This window comes from Nilaparvata lugens, chromosome 2, assembly GCF_014356525.2.
Source record: "Nilaparvata lugens isolate BPH chromosome 2, ASM1435652v1, whole genome shotgun sequence".
NCBI classification, from domain to species: domain Eukaryota; kingdom Metazoa; phylum Arthropoda; class Insecta; order Hemiptera; family Delphacidae; genus Nilaparvata; species Nilaparvata lugens.
Window position 1 is genome coordinate 86274884 of NC_052505.1, and position 25424 is coordinate 86300307.

The window sequence follows — 25424 nt, forward strand, 5'->3', positions numbered from 1 at the left end:
TTTCATACATGTCAGGTTTTAATTCGTACGGTTCTAATTAGGTATTTTCTTCTCAAACACAGCTGTGCTTAGATTTTCACAGTTCATGCTGGTATTTTTAAATATAACAGCTGGTGTTAAATTGTAAGATGTTATTCCTTGAACAACAAAATTTTAAAGTTAATTAAAAATTGTGAATTATTTGAATAGTTTCTTTTTGATTGTGTTAATTTTGAGATTATTTTCAATTTTCAGAGAGATTATTTTTTTAATTGAAAATTTGTTCCTTTTATTTTGACACATGGTATATAAACTTCATCTTTTCTCTCCATTGATAAAAATCATGTAATATTCGTGGAAAAATAAACAGAAAATAAAAATTCTCCCTGAGTTTTAATATTTATATCTTTCATATTTTTTAAGCAAACTATCCATTGAGAAAAAAATGTTCCTGTGAACTAACATAAATGAATTGACCATATGATTTTGACTTGGAAAATTTTGAAACAGAATCACGATATCAGGTTAAAATAAAAACAAAAAAGGCAAGCGTGTGTAAAAGACTTTGTTTTTCCCTGTTTCGCTAGCAACGAATTCGAATATGATGAAACCTACTCGTGTCGAGGGGGCGTTCGGTGCTATGCGGTTGCTATTCGGTACAGAATTCAAACCGAATCATCGTTTCACACTAATCGGAATTTGCCGAAAACGAAACGAACCGAACCGAAAGTGTGTGAAAGTGGCCTCCCGCTAGCATCGAATTGAAACCTGATGGAATTTATTAGTCAAGTGGGCGTTCGGTTCTAAACGGTTTCTATTCGGACCGAATTCAAACCGAATTACCGTTTCACACTTCACATCGGAATTTGCCGAAAACGAAACGAACCGAATGAATGTGAAACTAGCCTAAGCATAATGTGAGAGACTACCAGCGTCATAAAGCTTCACAGGAAAGAACTACGTGGACTATCAGCTTCAGATAACAGTAAAAGTTGCGACATAAACGCCCTATACCATGGGATATCTACTTACGCTATTGTTTCTCTATAAAGTATACTTACTGATAAATATTGTATTAACTCTCAGGCCCGGTTGCTCAAAAGCCGTTTAATTTTAACCGTGATCAACTTCACGAGAACCAATCAGAGAAGGCCTTTTTGAAGAGACGGCTTCTCTGATTGGTTCTCGGGGAATTCAATCGGCTTTTGGGCAACCGGCACTCAGCAATGGTTTAAGCGTTGGTGTTAATAGTAAAGATAACGTTTGAATTAAACTCAATTTATACCCAAGTCATACCTAGATTGAAAAAATGCTAACCGTTTAAAATAAATCTCATTAGAGAAGCGCCGGTGAATATTATTCAAATATGACAAATTATTGGTGAGGTATCAATTATAGTTTGCAATAATACAAGTCAAACGTATGAAAAATAATGACAGAACATCAATGAATTGACAGGGGAATTGTTAACACAGGAATTTAATATTGTTCTCGATTTAGTACACAGTTTCAAACTTTCAATAAACAAGGAAAACTCTTTTATTGCTAAGAGAAGCAAATCAAATAATGAAAGATAAATTTAGTCGCACTGACTCATTTTTGTACATAGATTAAATTTTAGTGACTTGACTGAATTCGAATTTAAATGATGAAAAAATTTAATTGATGAGGTGAAAACTATAATTATTAATAAATTAAAAATCAAGAGTTTCGTAAAATCAGCAATTTTGGTTGAACAAACATTGTTATTATCACTTGCACATTAATAATCTCTTCCAGATTTGTATAAAAATAAACAATCAAACACTCAGTTCAACAATATCTTGACGATGATTACACACAACAGAAATTAAGGCTAAAATGTAAAATAAGGCATTTGAAAAGTAGGAATCATATAGATGCTCAAGAATCTATGGAAATATTCTGGTGAAATCTTTTAAAAATTATAATGAATCGGTGAACCAAATTACACTCAATAAGTACAGGAGTCAATGAGTTCACTGTGCTGGATGGTTTGAGGTAAATTCATGAAATATCAAACCTGTACAAATTATTATAATAGAAAGCCTCAAACTATGCTGAAGCTTGTTCCTCAGTGTAATACAGAAACTTTATAGTGAACAATCGTTCACGCATTCTTCAAAGATATTGTTTTCACGCTAATATATGGATTCAAGTTCATGCTGGGAAACAGATTGGATTCAAAAATGGATATTATATTTTCACGAGAAAATCTGGTATACTAGGATTCTAGATGTAAACGTGAATAATCTGAATTTATTAAATAGATAGAGTAGTAACTTCTGTTATCGTTCATGAAAATGATTTATCTATTGACTAACAATAAAATAAAGAACAAATATGAATATCCATTATTGGTATTAATAACAAAATTGTGTTATCAAAGTGACTGATCAATTTATTATTCTCTTTTAAATTGTTACTGATATATAAAAAATATTATAACTGGAATTTATTATACAGTATGAGTACAAATATAAAAGCGAAAATTAGTAAGATGATACTCAACTGTCAATATAGTTAAAAATATTAAGGCGTATATTTCCATTTAATTCTAATTTTCAGTTCAAACTCAACAAAACAATAAAACATTAAATACAGCTACTTTTTAAATTTATAATATCTTAGAGCAGTCCACATACAATATTTCATATAAAACACAGAATAAAAACTATAATTAATAAATTAAATATCAAGAGTTTCGTAAAATCAGCAATTTTGGTTGATTCTAGCATTTTTATCACCACTATCAAGATGAGAGTGAACCGATGTCAAAACTATTGGTAACTTATGGCTTGCTTTGAAATTTATGTTTGTAGAATTCTATTCCATGCATAGAAAAAGCATTGCAACACAAAAATGGTTGAATAGCTCCTAGTAAAGCTGAAAGATTAAATATTAAGTATATATTTAGTTGTTCATTCCCAGTAATTTATTATTCATTTCACATTCGATATGATCAGTGAAGATTCTGATCTTTAACATAAATTTATCTAAATATCACGACTCAGTGAAAGTAGTAGTCAGTTTTACTTACTCAAAAATATTTATACAAGTGTCTAACTCATCACATTTCATGTAATTTACAAACAGTAAGTAATATAGATTGAAATAATTTATTAAGGAAGTAGTCATAGAATTTCAGATTTGCCAGATTGCAAGCAATCCAAGCCATTGGTTTTCAATGTGATTCATAATCACTAAGCATTCCATAAGGAACCAAGTAGGGGCGCTCGATAGAATGGATGATTATATTTACTAGAATAAATAAATAGTTAAACACATCGACGGTGATGTAGGACTCTTGACAGTTCAATTTATTGGTTGGTTTTCGGTTTAATGTTCTTGCTGAACTGCTCTTCGGCTACCAGCTGTTTTCGGAATGCCTGAACCTTCTTCAGAAAATTCATATTCGTGTTAATCTCCTCCATGGCCAATGCCTCCAGTTCGGACGAGTATGCTGCACACACGAAAAAAGCTCATCACACACCAGAAAGCTCACAAATCACAACCAACAGAAAGCAATCATTATAATATCATTATTTCACAAAACAGAGCTACAAGCTACTCAGATTGCTCAGGCCCTGCTTTCAAAACAATATTTCTACTCTGCTGGGCGGGAAATAATAATCAATCGGTTCTTACACTTTGGTAGAATGAACAAGTGTGAATACTTCCATAAGAACAATTGCTATTACTTTTCTGCCCATCTGACCAGACATTCATAGTCAAGGATGTACGTAGACAGTCACAATAATTAATAAAAACATGGAGTACCCTCTTTATTTAAAACATTTTAAAACTTTAAAACATTTCAAATAACTGGATTCGGCCTACTTTGGTTTAAGTTTAAATGCTAACTATTTAAGTTTAAATGCAAAAATAAACAAGATCATACTAGATAATACATGTTCATACACTAGTTCTTGAGATGTTTTAACGATTTAAAATGTTTTAAATAAAAAGGGTGCTCCATGTTTTATTAATTTTAATAAAGTAGCCTATACAAGTGGAGTGATTTTAGTCACAATAATGTTTTTATTATAATAAGAAAACAAAGATATTGTCAAATTTCACTAAAAATTTACAATATCATTGTTTTCTTATCATGGAGAGATTTCACAACATCAACATCAATTCTACTAACTTTATTAATGTTTTTATTATTGAACAATAATTATTTTTCATTATTCAGAACTATTCATGAATATTATTCAGAAACTTATTGGCAAGCAGAACTTTGGTTAGACAGTCACAATACTTTTTATTATTTAATATTATTCAGAAATATCCTACACATATAAGGATTTTCTTCAAGAAAATGTTCTCAATATTAAGAACATTTATAATTCCGTATGCAGTAGTTTTGTAAGATTCGTTTAAAAAAGGATTTTGAGCATAAGATTCTACCCTTTTTGCATCAGATTATATAAATTATGCAGTAACTGTAATGACGGATTTAGGTACAGTCACAATAAACATTCTACACATATGAGGATTTTCATCAGGACAATGCTCTCAATATTGAGAAAGTTTATAATTTGGAATGCAATAATTTTGTAAGATTTGTTTGAAACAGGATTTCAAACTTTTGGTTCTACCCTTTCTGCATCGAGCACATAATACAGTAGCTGTAATGACGGTCATGGTCTACATTTGAACGTTGTTTTTGAAATTTATAATTTCTGATCTAACACACAAATAAGTGCTAGTCTTACCAAGCAACTAAAACTCACTCAGGCTCGTAGCTACGAATTACTAAGCAACTTTAATAAATGCGGCCAGAACTAACATTTTAGCAAATTTCAAACTTGGCTTCAAGGTTCAAATCTTTCATTCAATCTCATAACTAGACTTTTATTTGAGCATAGAATTATCCATAAAAAGTTGATTTAAAGAATTAGCTTGTACTCCAATTTCAGTCACAATAAGCTTCATATTTCATCTGAAATCTTATAAAATTGAATGAAGTGTTGCATAATGCAATGAATACTGATCTATACGAATTAGAATGCAAGTTAAATAGAACATTTTCAATAAAAATTCAATAATACTGATACGAAATTCCAATCAATAACTTGCTGATAAAGTAGTCGAAGGTTGAACTGCACACATGAAATGAAGAGGCTACAACATTAAAAAAAAACATGCTGAGAACCACATAAAATGCAAATATAAAAAAACAAAAACAAAAAACAAATAAGTATTATGGAGTGCATACATGCTAATACCCTATAAAAATTCTACATGGCAAAATATAATTATACATTCAGGGATATTTGGATACTGCAATACATTCCGAAGAGAATGAATAGAATTTGAATATAAGAGAATAGAATTTGAATGTAAGAGAATAGAATTAATGAAATAATGAAAGAGAATAAGAATATAAAAGCTTTAATATAATAAGATTTCTATGCTCAGTAGAATGTAGAACTGATGAAAATATTTCATCATATACAACTTCATGATAAGTAGCCATGTAAAATGGGAAATATTTCCAGTTCAATGATGTACATGATGATTTTATTTCAATTATTCTCTCAGTGTATTTCTAAACAACGGCTCAAGAGCCCTGACAATATGAGGACCCTAAACGAATACTGACCTGAACGGAGTAGAATACAAGAATGTGTTGTTCATCTTGTTATTAATAATGTACAGTAATTAAAATTTTCTTTAAAATTATAGTAATATTGTATCATTAGAAAACAGGAAAATCGTTGGATCTCACTTCAACTGAAATTATTAAGGAATTCAAAAAGGAAGACAACTGAGGATTAGTAAAAAAAATTATAAAAAAATGTAAAAAAAATTATAGTAATATTGTATCATTGGGAAACAGGAAAATCGTTGGATTTCACTTCAACTGTAATTATTAAGGAATTCAAAAAGGAAGCCAACTGAGGAACGATAAAGATACAAACACTATTCCATGACTTAATCAATCTTCTTCAGAGTTGAGTACAAACCGACAAATTTGGTGAAATGAAGTTGCAAAAAGTGAATTCCATTTGAAAAACACTAAATAATTAGAGCCAATATTCAAGTATAAACATGATTTATTAGATTGATCCTAAAATAATATGAACAATTGGAATAGTATCAACTAAACTTAAGCTACAGCATAAATAAAAAATTAACTGATTTCAAAAATGCATGATTAAAACAGGCTACAGTATAAAATCTAAACTCTTACTTGAGTAATGGAGATGTTTCAAAAGTAAACTAACATAAGATTTGCAGATTTGGAAAAATAATTTGATGTCTTAATAATATGAACAATAATAAGCTTTGAAGCATAAAGCTTTGCATTAAAAATAATGCAAAACTGAAATAAAATATCATAAAATAAAAATCCAAACCTAAATAAAGTCGTCAATAATTTATAAGAATTGCACCAAATTACTAAGAAGTACATTACAGTTTTAAGCTATTCAAAACAATTTACTCATTATTGCAAATCAACATGCAGTGCATGTACAAAAGTGTGACAAAGAAAGTTGAAGCATGCAAACTACAAACAACACGCAAGAAATGTGTATACAACAGAGTAAAGAAGACAAAACTACAATAATTCAACCAATTGAAAGAAACAATCGGGATGCAGAAACTACAGTTTTTGTAATTTTCTAAACTAAGAAGAATGAATTGAGCATATTGGATTGGAGTTTTGTAATTGTAATGTTTTCATAAGGGTTTGTTTGATGGAGTCTCCCCCGGGGGTGTCATTCGTAAGAGCGATACCTCAAATGTAGGAGTATTTAATAATGTTCGATATTTGTGTTTATTAAATAAAATTATCAACACATTTGAATTGATATTAACATATTAGCATTTAAAAACCAAAACCTAACCTCCCTAACCTTTATTATTAAACGAAAATCCCAATTAAATGTTGCAAAACCCCGAAGACTTCTGCTACTGCAAATATTGACAACAGGGTAAACAGCTAGATGGAGATTCGATGAGCGCTACTATACAAAAATTATTTGTCAGCCCGGGAATTAACAATATTTCAACTTCCAATTTATTTCCATCTCTCCCTAACCTTTTCTTCTATCTTTAAACCCTAATTGAGCAGAACCTTTTAGGTTATGTTCATATACTAGACAAATCGAAACTCGCAGTTCTGAGGCGCTCCCTTCCTTGGTGCCCCAATATTATGAATAAATAAATATAGTTCTATAGCATAAAATCACTTCACTTATGGGCTACTTTATTAAAATTAATAAAAACAATATAAAAACTTGTACTACCCTTTATTAAAAACTTAAAAATATTTCAACGACTAGTTTCGACCATTGGTCATTTTCAAGTTAAAATATGACCATTTCATTTATTTTCAAGTTAAATTACCAATGGTCGAAACTAGTCGAAACTATTTTAACTAGTTAAAATATTTTTCAGTTTTTAATAAAGGGTCTGCACTACATGTTTTTATATTGTCTTTATTAATTCCATAGCATAATATGAATCACCCAGCTGACATTCGCATCCGTGGTGAATACACGAGATAAGAGTATGAGTATAAATAATTAAATAAAAATAAAGGTTAATTCGAACAAGGAGAATTTAATAAAACGTATGAGGGGATCTGTGGCTAATATGTACAGACATCACGCGAATCGTGCCGGATGTTCAAAAAATTGCTGGACTAGAAGTGCAAGTAGAAAGTTGTCATTGTGAGAGGTGGTGTTGTCAGGTGCATCAGTCAGCTCATCTGATGGCGGCAACAGAAATATGAGGAAAAACATTGCATAGAGAAAGGGAGGTAGCGATATGGTGAGCAAAAACGAGATGAAAGATGAGCAAGTTGATGATGATGCGGAGGTAGAGGAGGAGGAAGTGTGAGAGGAGGAGGGAGGAGAAGTCTCACCATCTTGATCGTAGTCGACGTTGCGTGTCATGGCGTGCAACCTTGCATGCCTCTCGCGCCAGTCGGGAATGAACTCGGTGACCAGAGCTTTGTGTGAGTCGAGCAGCTCCTCCTCTTGCAGTTGCAGCTGTGATACTGCCTCGTGGAATGTCAACAGGTCGGCTGACAGTTCACCCTCCTAAATCAAACAATCAACATACGACACCATTAAGAAATGAAGAACGCTGAGTATAATTGTTATTATAATAAGTGATAGTAATCAATCAATCAAATCACTTTTATTTTGACATCATCATAAATGACACATTAGTAGCTTAACCTACAATTTAGACTGTAGTAAAAATTTGAGAAGGGACAGTTTTGGGCATAAGCCTGTTGTGCCTTCTCACATAAGTGTAATAATTTTACATGTCTAAATAAATAAACAAATACATAAATAAAAATAGAAATAGACACTCCATATAATATTAACAGACCTTCGCGATTCACAATCCGAATATAGTGAGGTCCACGTCATAATGGCAGTGGACGAAGAGAGGACAAAAACGTTGCCGATCCTCTGTCTTGTTAAAGCTTTCTATAGACGGTAGCTGATACAGGTTTATTGATGTAATATTAACGTTTCATTCTCGTTTAAAATAATCAATTATATTTTATTAAGCAAGAATTTATATTTTTCAATAATTTCATAATGAATTTTCATAATTAAGATTGAATATTTTGTTAATTAATTATTAATTTCACGTTGTTAAAAGACGATCTGGCAACAGAGCAAAGCGAGAAACAGATAGCGCTATACGCTTTGTTGAATGATAGACAAGGATAGCAATACCATCGCTAATCAAACACTGCCATTATAACGTGGACCTCACTACAGTGATTCATGTTCATGATCTGTCTATTAGACTACTGCATCGTTGCATAGCTTCACAGCTGATTAGGCTCTGCTTTTTGTCAGTCCTTAGGCCAGGTCTCCAATGTAGAGCTCCAAATTATAATGTGAATAAATTCAATTTTGAGAGCTTAGTCAAATATGGGATAGTATTTTGGGGTGCTTCGTCTCAATCAGACAGAGTTTTTAAAGCTCAAAAAATATAATCAGATGAGTTTTCAATTTGAGGTGGAGACACACATGTAGGGACATTTTCAAAAACAAAAAAATTCTCACTGTTCCCTCAATTTATATTTATGCGACTCTCATGTTAGCTTTCAAAAACCTAAATAGCTTGCACAAAAGGAATGAAACTGTAAGAGAAGTTAGAACTCAAAATTTATTATTTTACCCAATGCACAGAACATCTAAATTTGAAAAGGGAGCACTATACAGAGCAATTAAGTTTTTCAACCATCTCCCAAACGAAATCAGAATCATGAATTCAAAATCTAAATTCAAGGAGAAAGTTTCGACCTATTTGACACATAAAACATTTTATTCAGTCCGAGAGTTTATAGATGACCATTGACAGCTTCTCTTCCTGAGATCCAACCCATTAATACAAGGTAGTTACTTAATTCAATATTAGTTGGATTCAACAAGTATCCCTACCTAAGTTGTTAATAATTAACTAATTCAAGGCCTCCATTGTGTGTTTTTAGTTTTAGTTCTAGAATTTTCACTTTTATCTGTGATTAATTCATTTATTGACTGTAATTGGTTATGTTGATTCTAATTTGTATATTGAAAAACCAGAAATTCTCTACATACTGTAAATGTTATGTAAGAATATGAAATTGCTAATAAAGAATTTAAATTTGAATCAAACTTCTAGAGTATTTATTGCTAATATGACCCACACCATAAATAAACAGTCAAACAATGTGGAATAATCGGAAGTTACACCACTCAAGCTCAGACTGGTTCTCCAACTCCAGTCTAGGCAAACAAAGGTAAGTCAGATGTCGGACAATCGTGTTGGACCGACTCGTCCAACATTCAACAACTCCATCTATTGCATGACGCCAAATTCAACAGTGATTCATGTTCATGATCTGTCTATTAGACTACTGCATCGTTGCATAGCTTCACAGCTGATTAGGCTCTGCTTTTTGTCAGTCCTTAGGCCAGGTCTCAAATGTAGAGCTCCAAATTATAATGTGAATTAATTCAATTTTGAGAGCTTAGTCAAATATGGGATAGTATTTTGGGGTGCTTCGTCTCAATCAAACAGAGTTTTTAAAGCTCAAAAAATAATGTTCAACATGATCTTCTATTGCACAAATTGAAATATTATGGTGTAAATGGGAAAGAATACTCTTGGTTCCAGTCATATTTATCGGGGAGGTTCCATAGAGTGTCAATATCTGTTGGTAATGAAACATGCAGCTCTTCTTGGTTACCTATGTCTCAGGGAGTACCGCAGGGTTCAATATTGGGTCCCCTCTTATACTTGGTCTATGTTAATGACATCGAGAGTCACGTCAATTTCAAACTCTCTCTTTTTGCGGACGACACTACAGCTTTAATCACCAGTAGGAACAGTGAATGTTTGATAAGAGAGGCTGAGAGGTGTCTTGCTGAATTAGATTCGTGGTTTGTTCAGAATAGTCTTAGTTTGAACTGCAAAAAAACTAAATAATTCCCTTCAGTAGAGACTATAAAAGTTTTGGAATAAACTTGAATACGCAAAGTAGAGTTGAAACTTCTGATTCCACGACATTCTTGGGTCTGATGATGGAGAGTGATTCAAAGTGGAAGCTTCATATTTCTCATGTCACTGGTAAATTGAATAGAGCCTTGTTTGCATTAAGAGTAATGGCTAGAGTAGGGAGTGAAAAAAACTGTTCTTTTTGTATATCATGCTTATTTTCTGTCAGTTATGAGATATGGAGTTATTTTTTGGGGGAAAAGTATAGAGAATAATGGAATATTCATACTGCAGAAGAAAGCCATTAGGATAATTTATAAGATTAATACAATGCGCTCTTGCAGACCTTATTTTAAAGAAAAGAGATTGCTGACGGCTCCTGCTATTTATATATTAGATTTAGCAATCTTCGTTTTAAAAATAGACGAATTTATGAGGAGAACCAGGTGAGTCATCCCCATAATACTCGATTTAGAGGTTTTGTTTACCCACATCACAGACTAAGCCTGCTGGAGAGTGGCCCGTTATATATGGGAATGAAAATATTTAATTCAATCCCATCTCACATAAGAGAAATTGATGGCTTGAAGGAGTTCAAAAAACACTTAGGGAATTCCTTATTGTATTGTGTCCGTACAGGTTAGCAGACTTCCTTGTTGAGTAGTGTTTGATTGATGTATGTTATGTGGGATCTGTAGTGTTGAAATAGGAGGGATGGTAGATATTAGATTGAACTTTGACGTGTCATATACTGCGGGATCGTTGCTCCCTTAATGCAGTTCAATAATTGTGACGAATAAGAAAAGTAAAGTAAAGTAAAGTAAAGTAATATAATCAGACGAGTTTTCAATTTGAGGTGGAGACACACATGTAGGGACATTTTCAAAAACAAAAAAATTCTCCCTGTTCCTCAATTTATATTTATACGACTCTCATGTTAGCTTTCAAAAACCTAAATAGCTTGCACAAAAGGAATGAAACTGTAAGAGAAGTTAGAACTCAAAATTAAAAAAATTCTCACTGTTCCCTCAATTTATATTTATACGACTCTCATGTTAGCTTTCAAAAACCTAAATAGCTTGCACAAAAGGAATGAAACTGTAAGAGAAGTTAGAACTCAAAATTTATTATTTTACCCAATGCACAGAACATCTAAATTTGAAAAGGGAGCACTATACAGAGCAATTAAGTTTTTCAACCATCTCCCAAACGAAATCAGAATCATGAATTCAAAATCTAAATTCAAGGAGAAAGTTTCGACCTATTTGACACATAAAACATTTTATTCAGTCCGAGAGTTTTTAGATGACCATTGACAGCTTCTCTTCCTGAGATCCAACCCATCAATACAAGGTAGTTACTTAATTCAATATTAGTTGGATTCAACAAGTATCCCTACCTAAGTTGTTAATAATTAACTAATTCAAGGCCTCCATTGTGTGTTTTTAGTTTTAGTTCTAGAATTTTCACTTTTATCTGTGATTAATTCATTTATTGACTGTAATGGTTATGTTGATTCTAATTGTATATTGAAAAAGCAGAAATTCTCTACATACTGTAAATGTTATGTAAGAATATGAAATTGCTAATAAAGAATTTAAATTTGAATAAAACATCTAGAGTATTTATTGCTAATATGACCCACACCATAAATAAACAGTCAAACAATGTTGAATAATCGGAAGTTACACCACTCAAGCTCAGACTGGTTCTCCAACTCCAGTCTAGGCAAACAAAGGTAAGTCAGATGTCGGACAATCGTGTTGGACCGACTCGTCCAACATTCAACAACTCCATCTACTGTCTGACGCCAAATTCAACATTGAATAATGGATCACAAATTGGACAAAAAATCGGATAGTTGATGGCCAGCTTAAAGATCGTTGGCCCTTAGTCATAATACAGATAAATCTATCCAAGAAACGCACCATTTTATCGGACAGGTAAATTTAATGGCTTGTTAGCTGAAGATCGATTTAAAGAACGACTGAGAAACCAGACTGCTATACAATTATACTAAAATCTAAAAGAATAAGTACTGTAGTAACTAAGAGAATAACTGAATCTTTCACGAAATGATGGGCCATATGAATAAAACAAAAGCATATGCTCATGAGCATGAGCATGGAGCATAAGGTTTTGCTAAGACTAAAAACACACACTGGAGGCCTTGAATATGTTAATATTATTAACAACTTAGGTAGGGCTACTTGTTGAATCCAACTAACATTGAATTAAGTCCCTTTGTATTAATGGGTTGGATCTCAGGAAGAGAAGCTGTCAATGGTCAATGGTCATCCAGAAACTCTCGGACTGAATAAAATGTTTTATGTGTCTAATAGGTAGAAACTTTTTCCTTGAATTTAGATTTTGAATTTATGATTCTGATTTCGTTTGGGAGATGGTTGAAAAACTTAATTGCTCTGTCTAGTGCTCCCTTTTCAAATTTAGATGTTCTGTGCATTGGGTAAAATAATAAATTTTGAGTTCTAACTTCTCTTACAGTTTCATTCCTTTTGTGCAAGCTATATGAATAAAACCAAAGCATATGCTCATGAGCATGAGCATGGAGCATAAGGTTTTGCTCATGAGCATTAGGTAAAAGCATTTGCTCATTTTTATATGAATAAGCTTTACCTTATACTCTTACCTTATGCTCCTGAACTCTGGAGCAAATGCTCACGTATTTTAAAGATTTTCATCAGCTGATTCGCCTTTGTGGCCTTACTTTGTTTTTATAGCTCACGTAAGCGCTAAATATTATGCAAGTAGGAGACACCGCTTGTGTTTGCGTCGTCTGCTCTGTTTTCTATTTATGAATTGAGTTTTAGGTTAGTTGAGTTTAGAATTTTGAAATAATAGCGTAAAAAATGTCATCTCTATAATAATCTTCAGCATAATATTATAATATCAATAGCCTTCTTATAATCGTCTACACTCTCATCTTCTTAAATGTCTATTTCCTATTTTGTGATGGCTATATTTATATCAGATTATATTTTGTAGGAATAATGGTGATATATATCATGGTTGAATCTAAAAACAGTTTTATAGTTCTCAACTATTGGTTGTGATCGAATCTGTGTAGTTTCCTCTAGTTTTCTATAGTTGAGCCATTTTACTATGAGCAAAAGGTGAAAAGCTGCTCTAGACTGGACTCACCTTTTTTTGAAGCATTTGCTTCAAAAGTTGAGCAAATGCTCTAGTTTATTCATACAATTTTGAGTATAAGGCGGGATTCACACCGGAGAAACGCATTTCGTGAAGCCCTCTTTCATGAAACTTGTTTCATGCAATCCGTTTCACTCGCGCATGCATACAAAAGAAACGTTCCCTGCTTAATCTTATCAGTCGATTGCGAGCAACTTTCGTTTCACGTTTCCTGAAACTTTTTTCACGAAACGCGTCTCTCCGGTGTGCATCCCGCCTAAGCTTTTACTTTTGAGCAAATGCTCAAACTATTTTTTGATGAGCATGAGCAAAAGGTTTTGATCACGTTTATTCATAGAAAATGAAGCAAATGCTTCATATTTTCGAAGTATAAACAAATGCTCAACTTTACTCATATGGCCCATTATATGACTGAGGAGATAACTCACATTGAGAGAGCGTAAGGTGGCCAAGTCACTGTCATCCAGGTTGCCGCCACCCTCCCTGCCACTGCCCTCGCCATCACTGTAGTTGCCCCCCTTGCCCCCCTCCACTGGGTCGGTGGCCGCCAGCTCCTTCACGCGGTCCGCGTAGCGCAGTGTGTTCAGCGAGTGCTCACACGAGCTCATGCCCGGGCTGATCATCGCGATCTGCAAACAACACACAAACTCCATCAACATCATTCACAGATGGCATCATCTTACAAAATATAGGGTGATTATAAAAGGACTTTAAAACTTTGAAAGCACATAAATATTTATTGAAATTACTTACAGAATTGAGAGAGTGTCATTTGTTACAAAACACTTCACGTTTTTTTTCAAGGCATGAGTGTTATTTTGCTTTGATGTGACAGCCGTTGGTAATGCGGCATACATACCACCAATAATCGATTTCTTGCCATACTCGTACCAGATAATTTTTTATGTCTAGAGAATCCCAAACTTCTCCGTGGAAATGAGGTGGTGCACCGTCATGCTGAACAAGATGAACAAGTGCCCTTTTACTTTTAGCATGACGGTGCACCAGCTCATTTGCACGGAAAAGTTCGGGATTTTCTAGACAATTGCTCTCAACTTCGCTGGATTTATCATGCAGGGCCATCTGCATGGCCACCTCGCTCACCGGATTTAACATCGATGGATTTCTTCCTGTGGGGTTTCACTAAGGATAAGGTTTATGTTCCGCCTCTACCAGACAAACTTAATGACCTTAATCACATTTGGATCGCAGCGGTTGCACAAGTTACGCCTGATATGTTGGTACGAGTGTGGCAAGAAATCGATTGTCGATGGGATGTATGTCGCATTACCAACGGCTGTCACATCGAACCAAAATAACACCACACCTTAAACTTGAAGTGTTTTGTAACTAAATGTATGTCGGATTACCAACGGCTGTCACATCGAAGCAAAATAGCACCCACATCATAAACTTGAAGTAGTTTGTAACAAAATGACACATTTCTCAATTCTGTAAATAATTTTAATAAATATTTATGTAAAAAATTGATTGTTTTGAAGAGATATTGTGGTATTTCTCTGTGATGAATAAATGAGACACAGATGTTGTCAATACCACTTTAATTTTGTTTAACAAAAGGACCATGGTTTCGGGGCTACACCTGCCCCATCCTCAGCTAGACTGGTGTTTTCAGTAGGCTACATAAGTAACAGGAAGTTCCAAATTTGAGGTTACGTGATGGGGTCACAATGATGGGCCTCAAATTTGGAACTTCCTGTTTCTTATGTAGCCTACTGAAAACACCAGTCTAGCTGAGGATGGGGCAGGTGTAGCCCCGAAACCATGGTCCTTTTGTTAAAACAAAATTTAAGTGTTTTACAACGTAAAGTATAGACAACATCTGTGTCTCAAATATTTATGTACTTTCAAAGTTGTAAAAAGTCCTTATATAGGCACCATGTATATTTGGTGGAGAAGTTAGTTAATGTAATGGATGAAGGGAATAACGTTATTTTATTTTTATTTATCAAGAAACACGAGTGTTATAACATGTTTTCGGTTTTCTAGTAGGCTACAGCAGAAAAGCTCTCTATTTCTCACTTTTATCCCTAAGGCTAATGAAATTATATAAACACAATAAACGTTATCAGCAGGTACTCTTTCATTTTATTACAACACAATAAGTTTCAACTCTTCAAGAGCGATTTTCAAGTGTGAAATGGCTCTTCATGAGTTGAAACTAGTTGTGTTGTAATAAAAAAATAGGGTACTTGATGACTTTTATTGTGTTCTAACAGCTTTCAAATTGCCTTAGTATGCTATATCAAATAGAGCGTAACATTACATACAACATATGATAACATTAACATACAACAGTAGTACAATGGAGAGTGTATTGTAGTAAAATTGCTTGATTTGCATTATTTTTATTTATCAACAACATAAACACATAGAATAATTAATAATTGATTTGTATCAATATTTGCATACATGGCTTTTTAATTTATGTTATCGAAATGTTATCATGTTAGCTGCAATTTGATAGGTATGGCATCAAGCAATGCCATCAAGCCTTAAAAGCATCCAACTGTTGAGTTTTAAAATATTATATTTTTCTGGCATGAAGCTTTGTCCAGATATTACCTCTCAGCTCAACTATTTCAATATTATTTGAATTTACAAAAAAACATCAAACACTGCCGCCTTTCAAAGTGAGTCTTAAGCCCTTGGTTTCCATTCTGTCATAAGCTACATATTTGTATAGTAAGTCTTGTAGATTTCTGCAGGGATGTTCAGAATAAATAAATATAACTATATAGATTCAACCCTTCTTAGTAGAGCTCATGTGGATAACAATTCATAAGGAAGAGCACTGTAAAGCCTGCACTCTAAAAAGCGGGTTGATTCTTATTTGAAAGCTCTCGAGTTAAAAATCATTCTAAATTCAATCAACATAGAAAAAATCATCATAAATATTTCTCAACTAAACGCTCACCATGCATGTCCTTGACTTGTCTCCAATGAAGGAGTCTCGTAGAACCTGAGTTAGTTTGCTAGCTCTGAAAGGAAGATGGGCTCCTCTTCGGCCAAGCGCTCTGATGCATTCTTTCAATGCCAATAATGACTTATTAATTTCGGCTCCTTCCATCCCTGGAAACATCAACATTAATTTATGAAACTGGGATAACGATATTACAAGCATAGTCGTACAATTTTAGAAGATTACAGACTGAAGATTTCTTTCCTATTGTCTTGAACCTGGAATAGATGTTAGCCATTAGATGCTTACACGGATGAATACATTATCATACAAAGATTGTTCAAAGACAATCATAGAGATTGATAAATTGAAATAATTTCTTATGAGAATTATCAAAATGATTCTTTGCTATCTTAAAATGCGTAATTATTAACATATGTGAAATCTTTACTATCGTATATATGTTTTAATGGAAGTGTAAATATACATGTTATCGAAATTGCATCTATCTTCATAACATAGGAATTCAACCAATTGTCTAGGGATAGATATTGATAGTTATAGGAAGACATTGATGAATTCAATTAATTCAATCAATCCTTAATCAATTATTAACTGACACTCTATTCTTTCATTGAACGAATGATCAAAATGGTATTATACTAAACAGTTTTTAGATTGAAAAGCACTTAGTTGAACTAAGAAAACTTGGAAAATAGGAGACATTACAATACATTTTCCCACGGAAACAGTGTCAAGTAATCATAAAAGTGAGGAAATTTATTATTGAAGTAAGGACTCCCTGTTATTGTAATAATCAAATACCTTTTCTTCTTTTTTATTGCAGCCTATTTAATTCCTAATAACATAAAGAACTTCATGAAACTCAATACATTGATATCAACACATTTAAAGAAAAGTAAACAATCTATAATAAATTTTAAAAGCCTTTTTCCAAAGTAGATTGTGTGAAGTTGTTGAGAGTATGTGTGCCTGTTGATCCTCCCACAATCATTTTAATGAACCATGAATCAATAAATTTGGTATTTCTAGTTTAGTCGTTAGTTTTGAAGAGAAAATTGGACTTGAAAGTGAAAAGTGAAGACATAACCTTATTCTTTTTCCGAAACTTCTATTCATCGAAATTTTGGAGAAAGACAGTTTTGGGCTATCCTGTTGTCTTCTTCCAATCATATTATTGTTTAATACAGGGTTGGGCAGGGAGGTATGAATAATTTGAAATAACAGTTACACACTCATTCTCAAAAGAAACTCAAAAATTATTTTTTCAGTGAGTACCTTGGATGTTGCCATTATAAAATTGAAGAGGAAAAATTGAAACATTGATTATGTACGAAAAATAGCATCTGTTGAAAATGTTGTCCGTTTTTGTCCATACACTCCTGTAGACGTTGTCCATACTTCTCTGAAGCATTGCACGTGAAACCGTTCGAATTTTTTGTTCTATTGTTTCACTCAGGGCTTCAAGGGTTCGTGGTTTGTTTATGTATTCACGTGCTTTTAGGTAGCCCCATAAAAAAGTCACAAAGTGACTGTTCCGGTGACCGAGGAGGCCACTCCACATCACCACACAAAGAAATGAGGTGTTCAGGGAAGGTCTGCTTAAGAAATTCCATATCTTCTTCTCTCGATGTATGACATGTCGCCCCATCTTATTGAAACCATACAGTATTGACGTTGACACGTCGTCTTCTCAATTGTGGCAGAAAAAAACTCACGCAGCATCGTTAGATAATGATCCGTATTGACAGTGACGGTTCGACCATTTTCTCGAAAAAAGTAAAGGCCAATAATTAGTTTTATGGGGCTACCTAAAAGCACGTGTATACATAAACAACCCACGAACCCTCGAAGCCCTGATGAGTGAAACAATAACACAATAAATTCGAGCGGTACCACGTGCAATGCTTCAGAGGAGTATGGACAACTTCTCACAATGTCTACAGGAGTGTATATGGACAAAAACGGATATTTTAACGGAAGTTATTTTTCGTACATAATCAATGTTTAATTTTTTCCCTCTTTGATTTTTATAATGGCGACATCCAAGGAACACACTATTAAATAAATTTTGAATTTCGTTTAAAAATGAGTGTGTAACTGTTATTTCAAATCATTCATACCTCCCAGCCCAACCCTGTATAATGATTTGTGATGAAATGAATGAATGTATGAATTCTGTATAGTAAGGTCCACGTTATAATGACAGTATTTGATCAACTTTGGTTTTGCTATCCTTGTCTATCATTCGACAAAGCCGGTGGTACTATCCTTTTCCAAGTCCACAACGATGCCAAGTATGTTTTTGACAGTGTAGAAATATAATTAATTAATGCAGAGAATCGGCATCGCTATTCTTTTATCTTCATCCACTGCCATTATAACGTGGACCGCACTATAGAGCACTTACTTGTTTGTCGATCGGCAGAAGACGTGTCAGCCCCTCTCTCGTTTCCAGCCAGATCGATCAACGAGAACTTTCCATAGACTTTGTGTATTCCTGGCGTTCGCACTATGATTTGGAAGACAGCGTGCGATCGCGACGAATTCGAATTGGCTGATGTCTGACCAGACGTTCTGCAACGCAACCACAGTCAACATCAATTTCAAGTTTTAATTAAATTGGAAATCAATTCAATATCCTTTACACGATTCAAAAATATAATTTAGAATAGAATAGATCTTCATCCATAAAAAAAATTACAAATACATTTGAATAGTGTCAGTGCCGGTTGCACAAAAGCCGGTTAAATTTTAATCGTGATTAATTCCAAAAGAACCAATCAGAGAAGCCGTATTATCAAAAAGGTCTTCTCTGATTGGTTCTCGTGGAATTCATCCATAAGAATATTTACAAATACATTTGAATAGTGTCGGTGCCGGTTGCACAAATGCCGATTAAATTTTAATTGTGATTAATTCCAAGAGAACCAATCAGAGAAGCCATATTATCAAGAAGGCCTTTCCTGATTGGTTCTCGTGGAATTAATCACTGTTAAAATTTAACTGGCTTTCGTGTAACCGAGCCTCAGTGTTTGAATGATACATAACTAAATAAATCCATTAATAAATAAATCCATTTATTGCCAAAGACAAGTTACAATTTGTATAGGTCACATCATACAAATCAAAATGCATTATGAAAATTATTAATCAATTAATGAAAATCAATAATGCATTCTATTCCAAGTGTACAGCAAAGATATATTTCTCTTGCAACATAAAAATTGTTAGCTGTTTTGGAATAATCGCAGGAATAAAATTGGTGGAAAGACTAGGATAAAATTATTGGGTCTTCCCCTGCAGACTTAAAACATCAAATTAGAATTATTTCCATAATGTTACTTCCAAAATGTGAAGATTTGAAGATAAAAGAGAGACAGCATTGAATCATAAGCATTTCAAACCAAAATAATTATTCAACAAACTTCTATTGAATGTACTTGTACCGTATACAATGAATAATTACTGAAAAAATTAAAGGATTGAAGCAATGAGTTTGCAACCACTGTCGAAGATATAATATTACAAGATGATATAATTCCTATTTTAATAATTATTTTTTAATGTGATGATTTACATAGCTTGCGACAGATGCGTCGGTCAACGTCAGCGTCGACGCCTCGGGCTGAGGATGAGTACAACAATTATAATTTCTATACAATTAAACTGTGACTGGACTTTGGATTATGTTAAACTCTCACCTAGGATAAGAACTCTATTTGTTTTTTTTTCCATCCTTCAAGTTATGAACTCAAATATCTAGGTTTTATTCTGATAGTCTAATTATTATATGTGTATATGTATGTGTATATATATATATATATATATATATATATAATATATATATATATATATATATATATATATATATATATATATATATATATATATATATATATATTCTAATATCTATAATCATCTTAATATCTTCAACTCTATGACATTTTTTATAACAAATAGAAGTGAATCACCCAGTTATTAGGCTACACTATAAGTACATTAATATAGTAAAGCTACTTTTGAATGAAGAGAGTTGTTTCTACTTAGTTGTTGCGACTACTAAATAGCGGCAATCTGAGTATCGTAGATTGGAGAAGATACGGAACCAGACGTGGTTTGTTTTTCCGAACTTGAATTTACTAAAATATACGATATTATGATCTTATAAGGGACCTTCAATTTTCCAATGTTCGCAATATTCACACAATTCTAGGTCATAGTAATTGCATTATTGTCGATATTCCTCTTTATACTATCATCAAGAAGTGTAGCGCCAACTATCTATGGCAGACAGATACAATATTATATCAATCTCTCATGAATAGTTTCCCACGTTCCTACAGTAGAATTACTCAAAGTAATTCTGAGCCCAGTAGGCAATTTAGCTTCAATAATACAAATACAGCATATGCAGGTATATGTGTGTGTGTATATGTATATATATATATATATATATATATATTATATATATATATATATATATATATATTATATATATATATATGTGTGTGTGTGTATATATGTGTATATTCATATGTGGCCTGCAGTTGAACGCTCTCACACTGCTGTTATATAGTTGGTGACTTGATTATAAAACGCTTAGTTAGGATGTAAATATCATATCATTGTGTATGAATGAATAGCAATGTAAGCACTTACTGGTGCTACCCAGAGAGTAGCTCTCTCTTTCTATCCTCACTGGTGCTACCACAGCTCAATTAAGATTACTAAGCTTACTGTGTTTCACCAATATTGTAGGTTCAAATTCCACAAATGGATGAATTAATAACCATGAATAATATCGTAATGCCATTAGTTTCTGATAGGCTATACATATTTTTTTTTCTATGCCACACATATATAATACCAAACTTGTCTTAAACTTATGCATCGTAAATTTGTTTATCTTAACATAGGTCATAGCTGAAATTATGATTGTTTACGTTGTTATGAATAGGTAAACATTTTATTTTAATTATTTTATTCACAATCACAATCATAATTAAAATATGATTGGGAAAAGACAACAGGCATAGCCCAAAACTGTCTTCTCCCAAATTTTTTACAAATAAAAGTCTCCAAAAAGGAGGTTAGATTCCACTTTTCACTTCAAAAAGTCCAATTTACACTTCAAAACTAATGCCTAAACTAAAAATTTAAATTTTGATATTTTAAAACTAATTAACATAGTCGAACTTAGTCTCTGTTGTGCAATGCATCTTGCATTGCACCTTGAAATTGCTTCAGAGTCAAGTTTGCAATCTGTGCTTGGGCTTTATTTTATCAGACCGCTGACCTATTCAAGCCTTCACTCTATTTTGTTCAACATAATTTTCTTTTCATCTATGGGTTATTGTCATCTAAAAGAAAAACATAAAAATAGTAGTAACGCTTTTCTTCCTCTCCTGCTTTAACATGTTAAATTAGTGAAACGAAATAGTTACATTTCTACTATAATAATTACTATAAATAACGGCTGTCACGTTGGGATGCCGATCATAAGGCACTAGAAGGTGGATGATAAGAGAGTCGTTTGATGAACTTGATGTATCTCTAATAAGATGCACAGAGTGTGCTGATATATTTGACTTTCATGGTAAATTTAGTAATAGAGATTCTATGGGAAACGGCAGTGGCATGGGCTTCTCGGTCATTCATCAGAACATACGTAGTTATAGACGTAACTTTGACGAATTTTCAACAGTATTACAGGGATTAGGGCATAAGTTTAACTGCATAATATTAACTGAGGCATGGCTTAACGACGACAGCCATCCAATTAACATTTCAGGTTACCATTCTTTTAGATCATTCAATAATCTGAACCAGAGCGATGGGTTGGTGGTCTACATCGATGAAGGACTTCCAGTCACTTGCAATGAACTGGTACTGGGCGGTCTGGCCACCTGTCTCTCTCTCACCTTTACCTGGGCGGGGGCGGCATGCGAAATTCTAGCTGTCTACCGCAGCCCCAGCACTAATCTAACTACATTCATAAACGCGTTAAACGTATATTGCAATGAACAATCGCCAGGTGTCGTCCGAATTCTGGCAGGTGATTTCAATTGCGATACGTTGAATGTTGCCCCTGGCTCTGTTGAGGAGCATTATATCGATATTTTGAGTGACGCAGGATTTGTGCCCTGTATTGACAAGGTTACACGGCCGGCCAGCGGAACCTGTATTGACCACTTTTTTGTCAAGCTTCCGCGTTTCTTCAATGCATCTTCTGTTATTCTGCAGTCCTCGGTTACCGATCACTATGCTATTTGCTTGAATATATTATCGACAAAAACTCATAAGCCGCCTAATACAGATAGAGTCATTATTAAAACAGACTGGAAAAAGGTGAGGAACACACTTTCTAGTCACAATTGGAATAGAGTCATTGAACAAAACAACGTTGACAATGCAACAGATATTTTCATTGAATCGGTACAAAACATAATTGCCGAAAAATCACATGAAGTAAAAGTTTCATCTAGAAATACTCAACTCAAACCATGGATAACTGCTGGACTAGTAAATTCTATTCGACATCGTGATAAACTCAGAAAAAAACTCAATAGACAACCATTTAACTATCTCCTTAGAAATGAGTTTACTCAATATAGAAATATGCTACATTCAGCAATCAAGCGAGCCAAGTATAACTATTACAAAAACAAAGTTGAAGAAGCGACTGGTAACCCTAGAAAATTTTGGTCGGTTATAAACGAAATCTCAGGTCGTATAGATAATAGTAAATCATTCCCCGTTAGTGCATTCTCCCGCCCTGGTGAAGTCATCGACTCTCAAAAAACTAAAGAAATTGCCAACCAATTTAATCAATATTTTGCCAAAGTTGGGACAAACCTAGCAAATTCTATAATAACCCAGGATGCACCAGTAGTGAGAGATGATGAACATGCTGCGGACTCTGAATTTCAACTGCAACCGGTCTCAAGGCAGGAATTGGAGGAGGTAGTGAAGAGTTTGAAAGGGCGATCAGCTCCAGGTTGTGATGGAATCCCTACTAGAGTGATTAAAAACAATATTGACATATTAATACATCCTATCCTACATATAGTCAATTTAAGCATTCTGGTTGGACACTTTCCTTGCGCTCTCAAAACAGCCAGAGTAATACCTATTTATAAATCAGGCCCCAAAGGCATATTCTCCAATTACAGACCTATTTCTTTGTTGGCAACATTATCTAAAATAATCGAAAAGTGTATAAAAATACAACTGACTAAGTATTTAAACGAGTACAATCTCATCTCCAACTCACAGTATGGTTTTCAAAAGTCCAAAAATACATCTGATACTCTTTTCAATATGTCTAGGGCTATCTCAAGTAGTATTAAATCAAGAAGAAAAGTACTGATAACCTTTTTGGACTTGGCAAAAGCCTTTGATACAGTTGACAGGAGAATTTTAATAAAAAAACTTGAATCATTGGGGATAAAAAATATCTCTCTCCGATGGTTTAAGAGTTACTTTCACAATCGACAGCAATCAGTTTGCATAAATGGTGAAAATAGTGATAAAGAGAATGTTGAGTATGGGGTAGTCCAGGGAAGCACCCTTGGGCCACTGCTATTCCTAATCTATATCAACAATCTGTCAAAATTAGTAGTTGAAGGTGAGTTGTATCTGTTTGCTGATGACACAGCACTAGTGTCTACTGGGAGCACTTGGGAGGAGGCCTACATGAGTGCTTCAATTGATTTGTCAAAAATAAAGAACTGGTTTGATCACAATAGCCTTACAGTAAATGTGGAAAAAACGAAGTTTATGCCAATAGTTACAAGAAATCAAGCTGATCCAGGCTCTCTAATACTAACGATGCATTCTTGTAATAATCCCAGGTCTGCTGGATGTAATTGTAGTATGATTGAGCGCGTTGATCATTACAAATACCTGGGCGTTGTCTTGGATTCCAAGATGAGTTGGGTACAACATGTCCAGTGTGCTAAGAATAGGCTCAGAAAGCTGCTTCACGCATTTTCAGAGCTTAGTAATGTTCTGAGTGTGGATCAGTGCAAAGTAGTTTACTTTGCCTATGTCCAATCTATAATACTATATGGAATTCTAGCTTGGGGAGGGGCTTCCTCCTCAGTCATTGAGCCTCTCGCAGTCACCCAAAGATCAATTATAAAACAATTTTAAAGAGAGACTTTAGATACCCAACAAGACAATTGTTTATCGAATTTCCCGTACTGAATGTTAGACAACTTTTTATTAAATCCTTGTTGATCCACATAAAAAAATACAAAACTGAACTTCTGGGAGAAACAGTTAACCATAGCTACTCAACTCGCCACAGATCCAATTACAGCTTTGAGATACCTCAGCTGACTCACGGCTCTGAATTGACAAATCCTTCATACCTGGCCCATGTCTTGTACAGAAATGTGCCAGGGGTGATTAGGGAAGCAGAGGCATTTAGTTTGGTAGTGTTTAGGAAGAGGGTGGACAGGTGGCTGTACCAGATTGGTTGGGAAGCTTCAGAAGAACTACTCCAATCTCGTTATGCTTGGTGACCAACACGACTTCAAGGTTTCCAGACAATTGATTGGTATTTATTTTATCATTGATATAACCGATTTGACTGTTTTGCCTTTCTGGTTTATGCTTTTTTTCATTCTCTCTTCTGAGAATTTCTGGAATCCCTGCCACTGCGGTCTTCAAAAAAATATTGTTATTTCTTCTTTATTTATTCTTTTATCAATCAAGGTATTAAGTATACTTATTCCTACATACTCATTCTTAAATATACATCAGCACATATATTATCTATTTTATAATCAGAATATTAATAATACATCCATAATATAAGTGTATTCTCTATTATTTA

General features: G+C 33.6%; 1 protein-coding gene across 1 annotated transcript in view; it reads right to left on the reverse strand.

Annotated features, from left to right (window-relative positions):
- Positions 1 to 1442: 1442 nt before the first annotated feature.
- Positions 1443 to 25424, reverse strand: part of LOC111046296 (kinesin-like protein KIF2A) — a 71045-nt gene continuing 47063 nt past the window's right edge. Inside the window, exons 11-15 of the mRNA XM_039420240.1 lie at positions 18990 to 19156; positions 16574 to 16728; positions 14064 to 14264; positions 7880 to 8057; positions 1443 to 3460 (exon numbers count right to left, since the gene is read on the reverse strand). Of these exons, the coding sequence (XP_039276174.1) occupies positions 3318 to 3460; positions 7880 to 8057; positions 14064 to 14264; positions 16574 to 16728; positions 18990 to 19156 (844 nt within the window). The 3' untranslated portion in view covers positions 1443 to 3317. The remainder of the gene's footprint in view (positions 3461 to 7879; positions 8058 to 14063; positions 14265 to 16573; positions 16729 to 18989; positions 19157 to 25424) is intronic.